The 22137-nt window shown below is 32.3% G+C and overlaps 4 protein-coding genes across 4 annotated transcripts in view; 1 reads left to right on the forward strand and 3 right to left on the reverse strand.

The window, feature by feature from the left end:
* The window catches only part of LOC125836196 (F-box protein SKIP22-like), a 218576-nt gene that overhangs the window by 185772 nt on the left and 10667 nt on the right, over positions 1–22137 (forward strand). The gene's annotated exons all lie outside the window — the stretch shown is intronic.
* Positions 4000–5229, reverse strand: LOC125836263 (E3 ubiquitin-protein ligase PUB23-like). The gene has a single exon (XM_049515438.1). It carries the CDS (start codon positions 5227–5229, stop codon positions 4009–4011), a length of 1221 nt encoding a protein of 406 aa, XP_049371395.1. The 3' UTR covers positions 4000–4008.
* LOC125836247 (E3 ubiquitin-protein ligase PUB22-like) lies at positions 14570–15977 on the reverse strand. Its single transcript, XM_049515415.1, has one exon. It carries the CDS (start codon positions 15923–15925, stop codon positions 14693–14695), a length of 1233 nt encoding a protein of 410 aa, XP_049371372.1. The 5' UTR covers positions 15926–15977; the 3' UTR covers positions 14570–14692.
* On the reverse strand, positions 18734–19969 carry LOC125836232 (E3 ubiquitin-protein ligase PUB22-like). Its single transcript, XM_049515390.1, has one exon. It carries the CDS (start codon positions 19967–19969, stop codon positions 18734–18736), a length of 1236 nt encoding a protein of 411 aa, XP_049371347.1.

Here is a 22137-nt window from a genome sequence, read left to right on the forward strand (position 1 = left end):
GAATATATTTTCAGCAAGCATGGATAAACAAGAATTGGAGGCCCTGTGTGAGGTGACAGGGTACGCAATGTTAGGGTTTTGTCCTGATTTTCTTAACATAATTTAGGATTTATTTTTTCTTAAAGAAAAGACAAAATATTACCATAAATGATTTTACTTTTCTTGAAAGGAAAATATAATATTCTTTCATATTTGGTTTATTTTCTCCTTTTAGAAAAGACTCTTTTTCTAGTAAGAAAAAGTTTTAGGGCTCTATAAATATAAGTTTGTTTCTTATAAAACAAAAAACAATAGCATCCACAATGTAGATATTTAAAGAGTTTAGTTTATGGGGAGATTTATTCTCTCAACAGTTATAATATTTTCTTTTAAATTAGTTTTCATATTAATAATATTATGTTTTAGTATCGCTTTATTTGTCATCTAATTTATCACCATCTTGATTGCAATTGTAAGGTTCCGTATGACGCCTAATCACCTTCAGAACCCAACACGCAAGAGGTAAACTACCTTTTAGGTATTTAGGGGTACCTATTTCAGCACCGTCTTGATTGCAATTGTAAGCTTCCGTATGACGCCTAATCACCTTCATAACCCAACACGCAAGAGGTAAACTACCTTTTAGGTATTTAGGGGTACCTATTTCAACACCGTCTTGATTGCAATTGTAAGCTTCCGTATGACGCCTAATCACTTTCATAACCCAACACGCAAGAGGTAAACTACCTTTTAGGTATTTAGGGTACCTATTTCAGCAAAAAGACTCTCAGTAGGGGATTGTGAGGTATTGGTGGATAAATTGGCTGTGATACAAGAGTGTATAAAATGGAATGAGGCAGCAATAGCGAAATATGTATGGGATGTGGCAGGGAAGAAAGATAATATGTGGGTGAATCATATATATATATAAAGAGCGAAGAATGGTGGCAATACAAACCAAGTCAAAACTCGAGTTGGTACTGGAAGAAAATATGCAGCATCAAAGAGAAGTTTAAGGCAGTAAAAGTAGGAAATGGGTGGCAAAATGCAACAGGGAAATACACCATAAGAAGTGGATACAAATGGAGATGTAGGGATGGAACAAATTAAAGTGGCCGTGGTGGAGAGGTGTCTGGAGCAAACTTAATATCCCAAAACACAGCTTCAAAGCCAAAATTATGAACGTTCGAAGTTTCTGTTATTTACACTACACTAGCAGGGGCGGACCCACGTTGGTTCGAGGGGGTATCCGAACCCCCTCGGCAAAAAATTACACTGTATATATAAGGTAATTTTCTGTATTTATGTGGATATATATATTTTGAACCCCCTCAATGACAAGGAGAAAGAGATAGCCCAGTGGCATTTTCCCTGAAAATTAAGCCTTACATCGAGGGTTCGAATCCCTGCATTAGCGTTTTCTTTTTTTCTTTTTCAGTTTCAGTTTTTTTCTTTTTTTTTTAAGGTTTCAGTTCCCTTTTTTTTAGTTTTTTATTTTATAAAACATGCTAAAAGTGTGGTTTTAAACCCAAAAAAATTCAAGGGTCCGCCACTAAAACTAAATACTACGACTTTCTTGAGATTTTGTTTTGTTGGCTTATATATACACGTTTATACTTTTATTTTTCGAACCCCCTGAACGAAAATCCTAGGTCCGCCACTGTACACTAGTCTCTGATAAAATGGTCATAATGCTTTACTTTAAACATTAAATGATACAAAATTGGTGGCATTTGAAAGAAAATTCATTGACCTACAATCTCATATGTCATGACTCACCTAATTCATTACGTACTAAAAGATATGATAGTAAATATTGTTTACCTTCAAGAGAGACGCACATTGATTGCATGTAGTTTTTGGGCCAAATAAAACGGAGGAAACATTACAAGATTAAAAGGGGTAGTCTATTACGTGTATTTTCGGTGGCATAAAAATGTGTGTACGTAAGGGAAAAAACAGCTCACTTTTGACTTTCTCTCTCTAGAAGTAATAAAAACACATGAATGTACCCTTTTTATTTATAATAACTCGTGTTTTATTTATTAGTGAGAGAAAGAAACAGTTGGCAACAACTAGATTACTAGGTTTCAATTTATGTGATTTTTAAAAATAAATAATTAGCTCAAATCAATTTAGAGTTATAGCTATATCTAACAATCACCTTGTATTTTTTTAATTGATTCAACCTTTTAATTTATCTAGTTTAATATTGCTTGCAATATTTCATCGCGTATTTGCTTGCCTATGCAAGTTAATGTAAGCCTATGTATAAATAGAATAAGGCCAAATTAACACAAATTACACTAGTTTAAGAGTAAATTATTTTCTTTTATACAAGTTTTTAATATTACGAATTTTATCTGAATTTGAACTTCGGACATATATCTTACGCGTCTAGATACATGTATCTCAGATACATTAGGTCAAAATTATGTGTAATTTGTTGCAAATACATTGTATTCAAGTGGATTCACATATATCGTCTGACTCTCTCGCATCTCTCCTATCTCGTTCCCTCTCTCCTATCTCACTTGCTTCTCTCCCTTTCTCGCTATCCTCTCTCCCTATGCATTTGGATTTTAATATGTATCTGGATATCCTAGATACATGTATCTATTGTGATTCACATATATCTAGGATACATAGATTGTTTAGCTCGCCTCCCTCCTATCTCGCTCTCACCTCTCTCCTTCACTCACTCACTCACTCACTCACCTCTCTCCCTATTTCATTGTATTTGTGTCTGGTAGCAATTAAAAATACATGTATCTAAGTAGATTTGACTTGAAATTTGATATGACATTATTAATTAGTGAGACAATATACAATTATTTCAAACTATAAGAAGATTTAGTAAATTTAATTGAAATATTTGTATAATTAGATAGTTTTGCAATTGAATAAATATTAACAATGCAAGAACACAATCAATTTATGTATAATAATCAAGATATGTATAAGACATAGATATACCCTTCTAACTTGACCTCAGGTGATATTTTATGCCTTTCAATTTTAGGTGACGTGCACAAATAGACATTTAAATAATTATATAAAGTTGAACAAGTAGACAACACATTTTAGTGACAATTCGTGTAAAATTTATTCGAACTTATTTATATTATGTCACATATGATGTGTCTATCTACCTGTTTAACTTTATATAAATTTTAGTGTCTCCTTACCGAAATTAGCATGTCTATCCCAATTGTAAATTCTCTCTCCGGGTTAAAAAAAATCAATCTATTAGAGATTATTACTTATAAGATGACACTTTCTTTTATATTATTCTTTAAAATTTATGAAAATTCAAAATCATCATATTATTGGCTTAGATTTAAAGTCCAACAATCTTCAAAGTTCACCTAATTATTAATACTCGTTTCTTTCATTGGGACTAGTTGCACTCATATCACAATCAAAAAATTTTAACTTCTAGTAAAGTTCAAATAATTAATAAGAGCTGATTATTTTGAATGCTATTGTAGTTTCTTAGATTGTGAAAAGTCTAATACCTGGTTCTCACCAAATAAAAGAGTTTTCTCTAAAATTATGATTTCAATTTTCAATCTTGTGTGCAAAGACACAGTATGCTAGTTTTTGACTATATGTATATAGTATTCACAGTTTTTACTATGAATGGGAGTTACGTCGTGGAATAACGCTAAAATTTTCTTCGTGTAATATATAGTTTACGGGCTGAACTATGACTTTCTTACTAATGATTATATTTGTGTTTCAGGCTAGACTGTGTATATTACAGATGTCATTTCGTGCCTTTACGCGAATGTGGGATGCAATAGACTTCTTAATGAAATCATATATATCAAAAATAACCACTCTATACTTGCAATTGGAGATGCAAAAATAAGAAGAGCATCAAAAAAGTTGAAGATGAATATGAACAACTAAATTTCATGGACTATTTTGTCCTTTTCTTTTTTTCTATTTTCTAAAAAAAATAAATTATGTACACAAATATTATCCACTACTAAGCAATTTTTACTTTTTTTTCCATCCTAATTCCTAAAATGGATATGAAGATGATAAATTATTAGGTATACAAGGAGAATTACTCCATGCCTTAGCATGAAATTTGAGAATTTCTCTAGCTCTTTCCTTAGCTTTGCTTCCACAATCAACTTGAAGCACCAAACAAAGCTTTGATACCACACCCAAACTCAACATCTCTTGAACAACACTTGGTGTTGATGAAAACTTTGAGATTGAATGTAAGATCTTGATTGCCCTTTCACTCCCTGCTTTTGAAACCCTAAGTATTTTCTTGGACACAATGGCTAATCCTCCTGGATGATTCAATAGCTCGGCTCTCCCATCTGCGCTCTGACAAAGTTGATCCAACAAAATTAACATCAATTCACAAGCCTTTTTTTCAGATGAATCGAGCAGAAGATCAACCAAAACCCTAATTGTTCCTGTTTCTGCTGCTTTCACTCTGTTCCTCCCAAATGGACACACGTTCACTAGCACTTGCAATGATGCTTTCATCGCCTTTTGAGAGATCTCATCCCTCAAGACTTGAACCACTTGTATAAAGAATTCTTGCTTCAAACTCAAAAGTAGAGTTGGTGTGGATACTTCGAACATGTCTTTCATTAGCATAACTGCGTAAGCCCTAGACTCATAGCTCCCTTGTTGCATGACACGTGTCAAAGATTCAATGAATTCTCCATTGCCACTCATGATGAGTGACCTTAACCCTTGTTCGGATAATTTGAGTTGATAGAGGATGCTAAGCGCTTCGTCTTTAGTACTCATGAAACCCTCTTCTTCAAACACTTCATTCGAATTATTAATAATAGAAGCTAAGAACTCTGTTGCCCCCGCAGATTCCATGCAACGTTTGTTAGCATCATTCTCAGAAGCTATGGATCTGAGTCTCTTGAGAGATTTCATTTGCATCTTAGGCGATTTCGCTTCTTTTAGGAGCTTTATTATTTGTGGTTTGCTAACCGGAGGTTTTGGTGTAGGGAACCTTTCAATACCATGGGACGCATTGATAGTACACCACGATTGGATAAATCTCCGAAGAGTGACATTTGGGGTCAACTCTATGCATGTAAGAGACTGCTTCGTAGCCAGACAAGTGTTGTTCTTTGCAGAGAATATCCATTTTTCGATGTTTTCTCGATCATATGTTATTCCTGTCGAGATCGTGACTGGATCTTTCATCATCTCTAGAGAAATCGGACAAATAAAATAAGGAGGTACTTGGATTTCTTCCATTTGTATATTTTGGAAAATTTCAAGATTAATCAAAGAAGGAGAAATCAAGAACAAGAGAATATTTTTTTGTTATTTTGAGTAGATGAAGAAGTTTAAGCTTTTATGGTTATATATATATATATATATATATATATAAGTTGAGAATATTGGAAAGAGGTTTTTAAAGTCAAAATTAAACACGGCAAATTAAATAGGCCAAATTACATGTATACGTAGGAAAAAAAGTGAACACATTTTGACTTTTTCTATCTAATAAGAATAAAAGTTAATAATAATATATATTTCGTTTTATTTTATGTATTATAAACTCGTGTTTTATTAGTGTAAATAAAGACTGCCGACAAGACTTACTTTTTATTTTTTATTCACGTTATTAATTTGATTAAACATGAAATTTTAAAATATATTATATATTTAATTTATGTTATTATAAAAATAATGTTATCTATGATGAGTATAAAGAAAACTTTTAAGGTTAAATCATTTGAAATAAAATTAAAATTAGGTGTGGTATAATGGTGGAACTGCTCCACTATTAATTTGTTGTCTCGGGTTCAAGCCTTGGGTTTGAAAAAAATTATGTTGAAAGCTCCATCCCCAAAATGGAACTTGCAATGCATGATACATATTTAATCGGGGCTCCAATGCAGACACCACGTAAAATATATTTTTAATAAAAATTAATGCTGATGGAGGGTTTTGGTTATTGTTTAATTTTCTTTATCAACTTCGATTTATATTAGGAGGATTAAAAATTTGAAATTTATATATTCGTACAATCGCCTCTAAGTTAATACACAATAGTATCTTAGTTCACAATTATATAATTATAAATATTTAATGAATTTTAATAAAAATAAAAGACTTGCACAAAGTTACTAATTCTTCCCCATTTTGACCTTTACCAATTCTCTTGTCTTTTTATTTATTTCTTACGTATTTTTTTTTATTTTTTTTGAGTAATGAAAATTTGCATGAAATTTTCAACAGGTTATTTATAGTTCATGTTGCAGTTAGTAGTTAAGACCAGGTTTTAATTGAAATTTTCTTTTGAGTACTCAAAATTTCAAAGAAATTTTCAATAGGTTATTTTTATTTCATGTTGCACTAGTTGGCAGTTAAGAATAGGTACTAATTGAAGCATTCCAATCAAACTGTTTTTATTTTATTATAATCGTGGTATTCAAGCCAGCTTGCACGTATCTCGGTTAATTTTATAGAATACATATTATCTTCCATCAACAACAGGTATGAAGTAATTATGTTCACCAAAGTTAGAACATATGAAAACAAATCACCTAATATTTTGTTTCTGCTGATATTTAATTTGATGAGACCTCAAAATGCTTAACTCACTTTATTGATCATTAAGCAATACATTTGGGTGGCAATCAAACTTTTTTTAACGATGTAATATTTCTATTATTATAATAAAATGTTATTATAAAAAATAATTAATTTATAATAAAATATCATTATAGAGAGTGATTTGTTACAGAGAAATGTATCTGTATATAGTTTAGCTTGAGGAATTTTACAAGGGTCAATAATATTGTGTGCATTTTTTCTCTCGGAATATTGAGAAAAATACACTTATATTTAATATATATATATATATATATATATAATACAAACATCATTTTTCTTGAATGATGAATTTTGATGTGTATTATTATAGGTTGTTGTATTTGATTTGTATCTTATTATTTTGTTGTCTTATTACAAATTTGTCTCGAGTCCTATTAGAATAACTTCTCTGTCACACCCTAACCCTAGGTGAGGCGGACAAGTACCATATGAACACATGCTTTACAAGTCACCTATGATGAGAAAGTAAACTACTACTATGCAAATATATTTACTAATGACAAGCTTCATATACAACACATGTTGACTAGCTGAACCGATACATGTGACAAGTGAAACTATGAATTCAGATGATATTATTACAATGTCTACAAAGCCTCTACTGGAATCCATGATTGTACCACTATGAAATAAGCATAGTAAAGACTCGGCAAAGTCCCGAATCAACCTGAAGCTCACCAACAACCGTTGAGTATCATGTGCTTCTATTGGGGAGATCTACTAGTTGAGTACATGTACCTGCAACATGAAATGCAGCGTCTCCAATAAGGGACGTCAGTACGAAAGAATGTACTGAATATGCATGGCATAATACAACCATATGTAAAATGAGAGCTCAAGTGAAACCAAATACCAATGGATAAGGATTACAGACCACATTTGCTTATACTTGTGGAATCGTGTATGTTACATACTTTACTTTTCTTTACATTTTAATATTTATAAGACATATGATACAAATGACCAGCTGATCAACGGTAGAAGAGGATGACTCATGCTAGGCATTTTAACCCCTGGGATGCTGTTCTCATAATTCCACAAATTGGGATCGACCCATGCTAGACTTTTGCCCCTGAGTTGCCACCCTCTTATACCAATTGGGATCGGCCCATGCTAGGCTTTCGCCCCTGAGCTGCCACCCTTCTATACCAATTGGGATCGACCCATGCTAGGCATTTGCCCCTGGGCTGCCACCCATAATTATACATATTGCTTCTTTTAGACTTTTTAATCTTTGAGATTATTGTTTTGATCTCCATAACTTTTTTGAGATTGTTGTTTTGGTGGTCATAATCATTGTTGAGATTTGAAACTATAGACCAGTAGTAGAAGACATATGAATATGGACTTACGATAATAACAATGACATGGGAAGCAAATGTGACATGAACGTGTAATACTTATGAGCTTATATGACTCAGTAAGCATTTTGACATTTCAAATTGAAGCACATATCAAGTGAAGATATTTAACATTCAGCCAAGAGATTTGAACTCTATATGATAGCCAAATACTCACTAACTAATATCAAATACAAGGTATTCGTGAACGTGAAACCAAGGGAGAACGTGGGTAGATTTAACTTTAGGATGGATACATATTCCAAGTAAGTACATATAAAATGTACAATAAAGCAAGTAGAGATCTTGTGAGGTAACATTATAGTCTAACACAATGGGAGTAATAATCAATAAAGGGAACATATGAACATATGAAAAGATGACACATATATAGATAATTGAAGCAAGTTGGCATGATATGGGAAAATTGTATATATCCAACATATAAACATATGTACCATGTGTAATCTAGGATCATTTTGGTTTATATAAGGGAAATAGGTGCCAAGGGTACTTTGACGATGAAACAAGTTTAAACATTGCATGCTAATACTTGGTAGAGTAAGCGCGTACATTTAGTAATAAACTCATATTAGAGTACTCACTTTACTGCTCTAGGGAGTAGAAACTGCAACTATGGATCAGTCACTACCAAGGGCACTTAGAAAGCTTACTTTTTGTTATGCAAATGTTGCATTCATGCAAAAGAAATAGGAAATCGAATAGCCTTACATACCTTGCTATACAATTCAATATGTATGACTTAATCTCCTTCTCTTCAGATTACTAATCTACAATAAAATAAGTTGTAAGACTAGTATTAGTAGTTAATCAATCAATTTGAGCTACTTGATCTCACCCAAATAGTAACCAAGCAGTAAGCATGCAATTTATCTAGCCAATGTTTTCTTTCCTTCCCTTACCCTTTAATCGTGTCTATATATCGTACAACCTTCGTATCAAGTCTTCCCCAAAACTCCTTGCAATATTTAAGTCATTTAACGTCTCCATAACTTTCCCGCACATCCAGTCACATCCCTTATCATAACATGCATAAAGCAATCCTTAAACATAATAATGTAATGGAAGCAATATGAATCATGGTTTCTGATCACCAACACCTGAAGAACTAACATTACTTTTAAAGTGCTCAAACAAGCTCATAATTGAATTTAAAGAGGACTCCCCTTCATGGCTGTCCCAACATGCACTAATCACTAGAACAGCCCCCCCAATATTACACCATGTAAAAGTAACAATTTCCAACTCACTAACACATACCAAGTGTCCTAATTTACTCAAGCACAAAAGGGAGAAAATTGCAGTAACTTACCTTGCTGGACAGAACTACCACTTGCTAAGACTTGGATTCTTCAAGGTAAAAGATTGCCTTAAATTATACATTCTAATAGCTTGAACTCCCTTATGTTCAAGAACCCTAATGGTATTTAATGGCTGATGTATGAAGCTAAGAGAGAGAAGAGGGAAAGCTCTAGAAATCAGATTTTTTTGTCAAAGTAAAAATGGTTGGAAAAACTGATATCTATCCCTTTTAAAGGGACCTGCTTTGGCCGACGTTCTCACTCATTTTGGGCCATAATTTGTCAAATAGGTGACCCACCTACTTGGACTTTTCACTTGGGCCTTTTTGGACCTAAGAACATTGGGCCTTTTGCCACCTTTCTTGTACTTCATTTGCAGCCAACATGTGTCTTTAATTTAGGCACACATTTAAGTAGGTGATGCACCTACTTTTCCATTCAAATTATTTCTTGTGGGCTTGGAAAGATTGGGCCTTGGCTGTCCATTTTCCCCTTATTCTTCTAATCAACTTGGGCCAGATTGATACAAGTATGTGGTAGTGCACTTGGCCCAATAACATGATCGAAAGAGTCTTAGTAGGTGATGCACCTACTTGGTCCCTTGGGCTAGTCAATAAGTCAAAGTAAGTGATGCACCTACTAGTTTAGTGTAGTCAATCAAGCACCTCAATATCTTATTCCATTTATCGACCTTAATACCTTTAATTTAACTTAAAACTTATATACACTATGTCAATTTAAACTTTAGACTCAAATACCACCTTATGATCTCAAGTTTAAATACTTCCATTGACGTCAACTTAATCGGGTCGCATCAAAATCTATGGGCAGTTCACTTTAAACCTATTCTATTGTCACTAGTTGCATAGCAAATCGAGTCCAAAACTATACCACACGGAAATTTATAAGCATCATATAAATAGAACTAGTTCACGTAGAATATGGGGTGTTACATTCTCTATCCCTTAAAGAAAGACTAATTATGTATATCATGTTCTATCTTGTCTTTTTCAAATCTCACTTGTCGGATTACATTAGGTATGTTATTGTTATTGATTTTCAAAAGTAATTATCTCAAATTATTCAACATTTTAGAAGTTCAAGATAAAATTAATTAATTTTTTTCTTATTTTACTCTTAATAGTATTTTATTTTTTTTAAAAGATAATCACATAAAACTTATTATGGGGTTTTATTCAATGAATAGAAAGACTATATCACAAGATATAAATAAAAGTAAAATAATCAAAATTTCTTATAGTTATTATCTTTTTTAAAAGTGCGTAAAAAATACAATAAATAATTTAAGACGGAGAAGTATTAACTTACAAGTTGATCCTAACAAACACTTGAGTTTGACAGATAGCCATCCTTTTCTAAAATAGCTACAAAAGAAATGGTACAAGTTGAAATGAGCTCATAGTATATACTATTGAATTTCCAAGTCAAATTATCCAATTTAATTAATGATGAATTCAATAATTAGAAAAGTCAACTAAGTTCACACAAATTTACATTTATTTTTCTAAAGTCGTTTGGAGAATTCATGGATCATCAAAATAAGTGGCTAAATTTTAAAGTCCAATTAATTACAATATTCAAAGCTTAACCACTTGATGCTTCCTTCTTTCAATTGACGGACTTGTTGCACTCATGTCCACAAATTTTCAAAGTATTATCGAAATTAACAGTTGTTGAAAAATATGTCACGCCCCGAGTCTACATCCTGGGCGGGACTGACACTCGAAGACCATCGCTGGTCCCAAGCGAACCCTTGGCCTGGCTTTATGAACTCAGCGGAAGAATTTCTCAACATAATAAGTTTAAACAATAACTTAAGGAAATAACATCGTAGCCAAAATGGCAACTTAGTCTTTAAACAACATCTGAATGAATAATGTAAAGACTACTGAACTACTATCTATCTAATTGTCCATGAAGCCTCTAAAATATTGAGATGGATGTTGGGAAAAACCCCACAACATCCTAATAAATGAAAGACTGAAAGTGAATAAAAAGAGTCATCTGGAACACAAGGAGGCTCACCACTGACTCTGAGCTGCTCAACTGGATCAACGAGGCACTGGATGCTGATCCTGGTTACCTGAATCTGCATCATAATACGATGCAGGCCAACTGGCATCAGTACATTGAATGTACGAGTATGCGAGTTGAAATGCTAAGCAGCATAAACTAGAAGGAAATCTGAAAGAAACTGAATAACTTACTTGGCTCAACTCAACTCAACTTGACTGACTCATTTCAATATAAAGCAATTTTAAACAAGTGCAATATAAAGAAAAGTTGTTTAAAAACATGCTATAAACTATGTATGTATGCAAAGATACTATAAATCTGAGATGTATGTAGAAATACAAATGAACTGATGTATATAAAAATACAATAACTGTTGTGAGAGTTTCTCTAACCGACAACCATTATATAAGAGCTATAGTGATGATACAGCGATCAACCTCACGCTGCCAGAGCATCCTATACCTGGCCAAAAGTATAGGACCTGAACTGCCCAATGGATCCACTAGTCTAATTTGAAAATGATTCATCTAAAAAGTATGAACTTCGTCTACCCATGGTGGAGACATGGTTCTGTGGGGGCTGTGGGTTCTTTGAACGCTCCCTCTATTCGATGCTCGATACTACTCCCAAAAATGTACTGGCTCTTAAGTTTTTAAAACATATTTCTTTTTGCTGATTTGAGACTAGTGCTCAAAACTTAGCTCAAAGGCTATCTTGGAATTCTCAGTTTTCCCTTCTTGCTTTATTTAGAAAGCCATTATTCTTTTTTGAAAACTAGCCCAAAGGCATCTTTGGAAATCTCAGTTTCCGATCTCGTTTAAATGAGAAAACATTTCTTTAAAACTTCTTTGGGCATACATAGTCCACATAGATCTCTTTGAAGAAAGAACTTCAAACCATAATTTACTCTTTGCTTAACTTCAAAACTTAGGTCTTAAAACGACGATAAAACATTGTTAAAAACCCTTGGAAGCTTTAAGAAACTTTGCTTTGACTTGCTTCTTAACTTATAGACTTAACTCTTAACTTTTTTGACTTTGAACTTAACTTTCCTTAAATTGAATTATGGATTCAAGGTTCATGATCTCATGTTTATGGATGATTTCATGGTGTTTAGATGTACTTTAGAGTGTTGAAATTGACTAGGAAACATAGGTACATCACTTAGGAACAAGTATGAGAAGGTGAGGAACGAATGGGGAGAACTGGCGTCCCTGGCGTTCTGAAAGGCGTGGGGTGCCAGCCCTCAAACATCAGAGGGCTACCTGTGGCGCTTTGGCTGGCGCAACACGCCAGAGGCCAAAGTTCAAAGGAACTTTTGTGGCACTCTGGCAGGCGCAGCGCCCCAAGCCCTTGCCCAGAAAATCTCCGACTTTTCTCCTTCGTTTTTAATCTCTAAACCCTCTAAACTTCAGTGGTCCTTTCCCCAAACACTTAGGATCATTTATACCCTCAATACATGATAGATTTAACTCGAAAGACAACCCGGAAACACGAATCAAATCAACACTAGGCATTCAACAATCAACCCACAAGAATTCAACAATGTTCTTCAAGAACTTCACTTTCTTAACATTCAAACAACACCAATTTCGCTGAATTGAAACAAGTTAGTGTGTGCGTGAACTAACCCAACATGAAAGAATTCTCACATACCTTAATAGGGATCACCCCCGACGAATTCCACTCGCAAAGCTTGAACGTTCTTGGCGATTTCTTGATTTCTCTCCTCTTTTCTCTTCTATCTTCTCCTCTCCAAGCCCTAGCGTAAAATCTAATTTTTTTTAAAACTGAATAAAGTCTTGTTTTACCCCAATTAATTCCTAAAAACGAAATAGGCAAATTAGGTAAGAAAAAGACTAGTTTAACCCTCACAAATCCGGATTTGGACTTTCCTTAATCCAATAGCCCAACTTCCAAAGGGCATAACTTACTCATACGAACTCGGAATCGTGCAAACTTGGCGGCGTTGGAAATATTATTCCAAGAGGTTTCCAAAAATATCCAGATCTTCTCCTAAATCATCTTGAGCTAGGAGTTATGGCCGTTTGAAAAAGGCCAAAACTCACTTCTTAACTTAGACAAAAATTTCCAGATTTTCTTATCCTTTCCAAAAATCAATATTTTCATATTTTAAACTCTTTATAGTCATTTCTAGGTGTGAGATGTTACAAAATATTTAAAAAATTTGAAGTTTGAAGCACTATCAAAATTAATAGTTATTGGAAAATATTTAAATATCACGGAAATTCTCTAAGCTTGAAGTATTATCAAAATTAATATTTATTGAAAATATTGAAAAATCATGGAAATTCTTGAAGCTTAAAGAATTATCGAAATTAATAGTTGTTGGAAAACCACAGAAATTTTCGAAGCTATTGAGGCATGCCTATTGACGTTGTTCTTCAGAATATTTCACCGGATTTAAGTGTATCGCTCGAATTCAACAAGCTCTTCTAATATAAAATTAAATTAGAAACTCTAAAAATTACAATTTTTTTTAAAAGTGGATATCCCAACAAAAAAAAATGGAGAATCAGATTTTTTTTAATGTTCTTTACTGTAAAAGAAAAACGTTATTCTCAGGATATATATATATGGAAAAATATCATACAATAAAGTAGTCAAAACCTTCAACAGCTAAAGGACTATTATAGCAAATTAAGAAAAATCATTGATAATGAATAAGAATATATTTTTTCCAACAATAGTTAGATTATATTCTATTGAATTTTATTTTTCAATACTCACTCCCTTCGTCATTATTTGTTTATTATAATATTTTTGAAGGTCCAACAATATTTGTTCAGATTATAAAATCATTATAATATAATTTATCATTTATATCTATTTTACCTTTGTTATTAAATACTATTCATTTTATATTTAGATAATTTATATTTAATAGGGGTGATTTGCTAAAATTACCTCTATCATACTATTTTTTAATCACTGTCTCAAGTCAATACTGGACAACTATTGTTGAACAAAGGGAGTAATAAGACAAAAAAGTATTACTACAAGATTCAATTCTTTTCATATTCATATGATGATAATAAATGTCTATCATAGTTTATGTAGATTAATTTTTTTTAAAAAATATTTGACAAATAATTTGAGATGTATGATAATAAATGTCTATCATAGTTTATGTAGATTAAATTTCAAAAAAAAAATGTGACAAATAAAATGTCTATCATAGACTTCTTACTGAAATAATAGAGCATTAAGATCTCAAAAATAAGAAGGGAATCAAAATGTTGAAGATGGATATATGTGAACAATTAAATTTCATGGACCATTTTGTCCATTTTTTTTCTATTTTCTGAAAAGAATAAATTATGTACACAAATATTATCCACTACTAAGCAATTTTTGATCATTTCTACCTAATTCCTAAAATGGATATGAAGATAGTAAATTATTAGGTATACAAGGAGAATTACTCCATGCCTTAGCATGAAATTTGAGAATTTCTCTAGCTCTTTCCTTAGCTTTGCTTCCACAATCAACTTGAAGCACCAAACAAAGCTTTGATACCACACCCAAACTCAACATCTCTTGAACAACACTTGGTGTTGATGAAAACTTTGAGATTGAATGTAAGATCTTAATTGCCCTTTCACTCCCTACTTTTGAAACCCTAAGTATTTTCTTGGACACAATGGCTAATCCTCCTGGATGATTCAATAGCTCGGCTCTCCCTTCTGCGCTCTGACAAAGTTGATCCAACAAAATTAACATCAATTCACAAGCCCTTTTTTCAGATGAATCGAGCAGAAGATCAACCAAAACCCTAATTGTTCCTTCTTCTGCTGCTTTCACTCTGTTCCTACCAAATGGACACGCGTGCACTAGCACTTGCAATGATGCGTTTGTAGCCTTTTGAGAGATCTCATCCCTCAAGACTTGAACAACTTGTGTGAAGAATTCTTGCTTCAAACTCAAAACTAGAGTTGGTGTGGATATTTCGAACATGTCTTTCATTAGCATAACCGCGTAAGCCCTAGACTCATAGCTCCCATGTTGCATGACACGTGTCAAAGATTGAATGAATTCTCCATTTCCACTCATGATGAGTGACTTCAATCCTTGTTCGGATAATTTGAGTTGATAGAGGATGCTAAGCGCTTCGTCTTTAGTACTCATGAAACCCTCTTTTTCTTCTTCAAACACTTCATTCGAATTATTATTATTAATTATAGAAGCTAAAAACTCCATTGCCCCCGCAGATTCCATGCAATGTTTGTTAGCATCATTCTCAGAAGCTATGGATCTGAGTCTCTTGAGAGATTTCATTTGCAATTTAGGCGATTTCGCTTCTTTTAGGAGCTTTATGATTTGTGGTTTGCTTACCGGAGGCTTTGGTGTAGGGAACCTTTCAATACCATGAGACGCATTGATAGTACACCACGATTGGATTAATCGTCGCAGAGTAACATTTGGGGTCAACTCTATGCATGTAAGAGACTGTTTCGTAGCCGGACAAGTGTTCTTCTTTTCAGAGAATATCCATTTTTCAATGTTTTCTCGATCATATGTTATTCCTGTAGAGATCGTGATAGGATCTTTCATCATCTCAAGTGAAATGGGGCAAATAAAATAAGAAGGTACTTGAATTTCTTCCATTTGTATATTTTGGAAAATTTCAAGATTAATCTAAGAAGGAGATCAATCTTATAAGAAAGTTTCAAATTGACCAAAAAAAAAAGAGGAAACTTTGATTTGTTGAAACTTTAGATGAGTAGTGAATTGGTTTGAAAAAATGGAGGATTTGGTTGTGCTTATATATATGATTTGGAGATTGAGCTTTTCAAAGTCAACACGCAAATAGAAGAATAAGACTTTTCAAAGGGTATTTATTAATTATACTATTTAAATACTTCCATTACTTTTTACTTGTTCAGTTTAGACTATATCTATCCTTGATAAAAACAATATGTTAATTTATATCTGGTTTTAAGTTTTGAAAAGTAAGTATTTCATGTTAAGCATAGAGTATGATATGCTAACAAGTAAAATATAATGTTTAATAATAAGTAAAACAAAATAACGAAAGGAGTATTTAAAAGGAATATTTATTTAGCGCTTTAATAAATACTCTCTCCGTTTTATATTATTTGATCCTAGTTGAACTAACACCCGCCTTGAAAAATTTTTAATCAAAGTTGTAGCCATATAAACTAACTTGATTAATTATTTTTTGAAATTCTAAATTTATCAGTTTCTATTTTATGTAATAAATTTTATTAATTGTTAGATAGATATAAAATATCAATTTTTGATATACAGATCAAGTAAAATAAAACGAAGGAAACATTACTAGCTCAAAAGGGGTAGTCTTTTATGTGTATTTTCGGTGGCCTAAATGTGTGTACGTAAGAAGAAGAAAAAAACAGCTCACTTTTGACTTTCTCTCTCTAAAAGTAATAAAAACACATGAATGTATCCTTTTTATTTATAATAACTCGTGTTTTATTTATTAGTGAGAGAAAGAAACAGTTGGCAACAACTAGATTACTAGGTTTCAATTTATGTGATTTTTTAAAAATAAATAATTAGCTCAAATCAATTTAAGAGTTATAGCTATATCTAACAATCACCTTGTATTTTTTTAATTGATTCAACCTTTTAATTTATCTAGTTTAATATTGCTTGCAATATTCCATCGCATATTTCCTTGCCTATTCAAGTTAATCTAAGCCAATGTATAAATAGAATAAGGCCAATTAACACAAATTACACTAGTTTAAAAGTAAATTATTTTTTTTTATATAAGATTTTAATATTACGAATCTTATCAGAATTTGAACTTCGAACATGTATCTTTCGCGTCTAGATACATGTATCCCAGATATATTAGGTCAAATTAGGAGTAATTTGTTGCAGATACATTGTATTCAAGTGGATTCACATATATCGTCTAACTCTCTCACATCTCTCCTATCTCGCTCCTTCTCTCCTATCTCACTTGCTTCTCTCCCTTTCTCGCTATCCTCTCTCCCTATGTATTTGGATTTTAATATGTATCTGGATATCCTAGATACATGTATCTATTGTGATTCACATATATCTAGGATACATATATTGTTTAGCTCGCCTCCCTCCTATCTCGCTCTCACCTCTCTCCCTATTTTAGTGTATCTGTATCTGGTAGCAATTAAAAATACATGTATCTAAGTGAATTTGACTTGAAATCTGATATGACATTATTAAGTAGTGAGACAATATACAATTATTTCAAATTGTAAGAAGACTTGGTAAATTTAATTGAAATATTTGTATAATTAGATCGTTTTGCAATAGAATAAACATTAACAGTGCAAGAACACAATCAATTTATGTATAATAATCAAGATATTCCCTTCTAACTTGACCTCAGGTGATATTTTATGCCTTTCAATTTTAGGTGTGCACAAATAGACACTTGAACTTATATAAAGTTGAATAAGTAGACAACTCATTTTAGTGACAATTCGTGTAAGATATATTCAAACTTATTTATATTATGTCACGTATGATGTGTCTGTCTACCTGTTTAACTTTATATAAATTTTAGTGTCTATCTACCGAAATTAGCATGTCTATCCCAATCGTAAATTCTCTCTCCGGGTTAAAAAAAAAAACAATCTATTAGAGATTACTTATAAGATGACACATTCTTTTATATTATTCTTTGAAATTTATGAAAAATTCAAAATCATCATATTATTGGCTTAGATTTGAAGTCCAACAATCTTCAAAGTTCATTTAATTATTACTACTTATTTCTTTCATTGGGACTAGTTGCACTCATATCACAATCACAAAATTTTAACTTCTAGTAAAGTTCAAATAATTAATAAGAGCTGATTATTTTGAATGTTATTGTAAATTTTTAGATGATGAAAAGTCTAATACCTGGTTCTCACCAAATTAAAGAGTTTTCTCTAAAATAATGATTTCAAATTTAATCCTGTGTGCAAAGACACATAATGCTAGTATGTATATAGTATTCGTAAAATGTATATAGTATTCGTAATATTTACTATGAATGGGAGTTACGTTCTGGAATAATGCTAAAATTATCTATATGTAATTTATAGTTTACGGGTTGGATTATGAATTTATTACTAATGATTATATTTGTATTAGGATAGACTGTCTTCATTACCCCCATTAACCTGATATCCTTCATTGGACCTTACGCGAATTTGGGATGCAATGGACTTCTTACTGAAATAATAGAGCATTAAGATCTCAAAAATTTCCACTCTATACTTGCTATTGGAGATGCAAAATAAGAAGGGAATGAAAATGTTGAGGATGGATATATATATGAACAATTAAATTTCATGGACCATTTTGTCCATTTTTTTTCTATTTTCTGAAAAGAATAAATTATGTACACAAAAACAATCCACTACTAAGCAATTTTTGCTCATTTCTACCTAATTCCTAAAATGGATATGAAGATAGTAAATTATTAGGTATACAAGGAGAATTACTCCATGCCTTAGCATGAAATTTGAGAATTTCTCTAGCTCTTTCCTTAGATTTACTTCCACAATCAACTTGAAGCACCAAACAAAGCTTTGCCACCACACCCAAACTCAACATCTCTTGAACAACACTTGGTGTTGATGAAAATTTTGAGATTGAATGCAAGATCTTGATTGCCCTTTCACTCCCCACTTTAGAAACCCTAAGTATTTTCTTGGACACAATGGCTAATCCTCCGGGATGATTCAATAGCTCGGCTCTCCCTTCTGCGCTCTGACAAAGTTGATCCAACAAAATTAACATCAATTCACAAACCCTTTTTTCAGATGAATCGAGCAGAAGATCAACCAAAACCCTAATTGTTCCTTCTTCTGCTGCTTTCACTCTGTTCCTACCAAATGGACACGCGTGCACTAGCACTTGCAATGATGCTTTTGTAGCCTTTTGAGAGATCTCATCCCTCAAGACTTGAACAACTTGTGTGAAGAATTCTTGCTTCAAACTCAAAACTAGAGTTGGTGTGGATATTTCGAACATGTCTTTCATTAGCATAACCGCGTAAGCCCTAGACTCATAGCTCCCATGTTGCATGACACGTGTCAAAGATTGAATGAATTCTCCATTTCCACTCATGATGAGTGACTTCAATCCTTGTTCGGATAATTTGAGTTGATAGAGGATGCTAAGCGCTTCGTGTTTAGTACTCATGAAACCCTCTTCTTCTTCTTCAAACACTTCATTCGAATTATTATTATTAATAATAGAAGCTAAAAACTCCATTGCCCCCGCAGATTCCATGCAACGCTTGTTAGCATCATTCTCAGAAGCAATGGATCGGAGGGTCTTGAGTGATTTCATTTGCATCTTAGGCGATTTCGCTTCTTTTAGGAGCTTTATTATCTGTGGTTTGCTAACCGGAGGCTTTGGTGTAGGGAACCTTTCAATACCATGAGACGCGTTGATAGTACACCACGATTGGATAAATCTCCGAAGAGTGACATTTGGGGTCAACTCTATGCCCGTAATAAGAGATTGTTTTGTAACTGGACATGTGTTGTTCTTGGCAGAGAATATCCATTTTTCGATGTTTTCGCGATCATATGTTATTCCCGTGGAGATCGTGACGGGGTCTTTCATCATCTCTAGTGAAATTGGACAAATAAAATAAGGAGGTATTTGAATTTCTTCCATTTATATTTTTTTGGGAAGTTACAAATATAAAGATTTGTTGAGACTTAAAAGAGAGAAAAGATGAGTAGTGAATTGGTTTGGAAAATTAGAGGATTTGGTTGTGGTATATATACTATATAGTTGGAGAATAGTAAGAAATATTCAAAAGTCAAAACATGGCAAAATATGAAATATATTATTTAAAAGATGGAATAAAACGTTATATTAACTTTACCAAGTCTATTAATATGTGTATTTTTTGCGGCCCAATTGTGTGTACATATGGAAAAAAACAGTACACTTTTGACTTTTTCCTCTCTAAAAGTATTTAAATCACATGTTCAATTTTCTTCTCTATCTAACTCGTGTTTTAATTTTATTTAAAAGAAAAAGAAAAGAGGATAGATACTTCCTAACAAGACGTAGACTTTGGGGTGAGTGGGGGGGGGGGTGGGGTGATTTTCTTAATATTTCTCTTTTTTGGTTGTTCAAGTTGCTTTTGACTCAACCAATTGTTTTGTTTGGCTTTTTTAAGTACATTGAACTTGAATGAATGTTTTTCGAGTTTGAGTTATATATATTATTAGTGTAATTAATGAAGATTTTACATTCAGATCATTTAAATATTATTAATGAATTAATCTAAATAATAGTTAATCCAATTTTTATTTTATTTTTCCTTTTTGGAAATTGCTTCATCAAAGTTTATATTATCACCTTGATGTTTATAGGACCGGGCTCGACCCTTGTCTTACTCACTCACCTGATGCAAAACACCGTTGAAAGAGAGGGACATAAAAAAAAGATCATGGAAGGCTACCTATACAATTACAACCTTCCATATACATGGTTAATGTATAATATATATATATATATATATATATATATATATATATATATATATATGTAAAGATTTGGAGGTTTAACTCAGCACCATAAATTAACTTATTAGGGAAAGATTAATTGTTCAAGTTCATATAATCAGATCAGTATTTATTCTTTTTTCATAGAATACGAGACTCTTTAGCACCCTACCTAACACTTAGAATATTATATTTAATTTGGTGCATGAGCAATTTAATATAGGGCTCAATGGCGATAAATAATAGTAAGTAAGATGGATTCAAATTCCATGATTAATTGTATCTAGGGATTCTAATATCTATATAACCAGTACTCCCTTTATTCCTAATTACTTGTCCACTTTTGAATTGAAACACTTTATGAAAGCAATTATTGACATAGTAAATTTACCATTTTACCCCTATTAATTATGAAGTGGATGAATTAAAAATTTAAGATTTTCATGAAATTCTACCTTTTTCAAAGTAATTAATTGAGGATATAATAGGTAAATTTATTTTGTCATTTCTTGATTTGTCAAAATGGACAAGTAATCAGGAACAACTATAAAAGGAAAAATGGACAAGTAATTAGGGACAGAGGGAGTATAATTTATGTATATCGATTAGAAATGGTAAAAGTAAACGGTAAATTCAATTGTTTTAGTCAGACCTACTTCTAATGATAGTGAAATTTAAAACTATTTGCATGTGGGAATATAGTTGAACAATTAATATTATGATCTAAGTGGCTTGACTTTTTGTCACCGTTATTTACAAATTGGTTGGTCTTCCAAATTAAGTTGAACTAAATTTTCAAATAGATTGAATCTTCCCTATTCTTGGAATATAGGTACAATATGAGGATATAGTTGGTTTTATCTTTTTTTTTAAAAAAAACTAGTTGTTTATTCGTCAATTTGACAATCGTCAATTTGAATTTGCTCGATCGATTCAAATGCAATCACATTTTCTAGGCAAATGAGACCTTATAATTCAATCGCATTTTTCGGTTTAATTCTTTTTCTGTAATCTTGATTTACCTATAGGTCAATCTAATTGGTTCTTTATACTTAATTTTGGTAGGATTGATTGGTGAGCGAGAAATGAATCTGGTCATTCTAGTAATAAGAGTCATTTGAATATTATTGAATGGTTTAGTCAACTGGTTTATTCACGCGTCTTCTATTGATTAATGAACTGGGAATCATATATACTATTGGAGCATCCCTGAAATATGAAACTCCAAATAATTTCGTTTTGCACAACATAAGATCCATTAAAGGAAAAATACTCGTGTATCAGACATTTTCTCTATACCAAGGGCTAGAATATGAGATATTTGAT

The sequence above is a fragment of the Solanum verrucosum genome, unplaced genomic scaffold (genome assembly GCF_900185275.1).
Source record: "Solanum verrucosum unplaced genomic scaffold, falcon-dt-bn FXZP01000284.1, whole genome shotgun sequence".
In the NCBI taxonomy this organism is placed as follows: Eukaryota; Viridiplantae; Streptophyta; class Magnoliopsida; order Solanales; family Solanaceae; genus Solanum; species Solanum verrucosum.

What these genes read in the sequence shown, in the direction of transcription:
- LOC125836232 (XM_049515390.1), bottom strand. Translation starts at nt 19,969, where the DNA reads ATGGAAGAAATTCAAATACCTCCTTATTTTATTTGTCCAATTTCACTA.
- LOC125836263 (XM_049515438.1), bottom strand. Translation starts at nt 5,229, where the DNA reads ATGGAAGAAATCCAAGTACCTCCTTATTTTATTTGTCCGATTTCTCTA.
- LOC125836247 (XM_049515415.1), bottom strand. Translation starts at nt 15,925, where the DNA reads ATGGAAGAAATTCAAGTACCTTCTTATTTTATTTGCCCCATTTCACTT.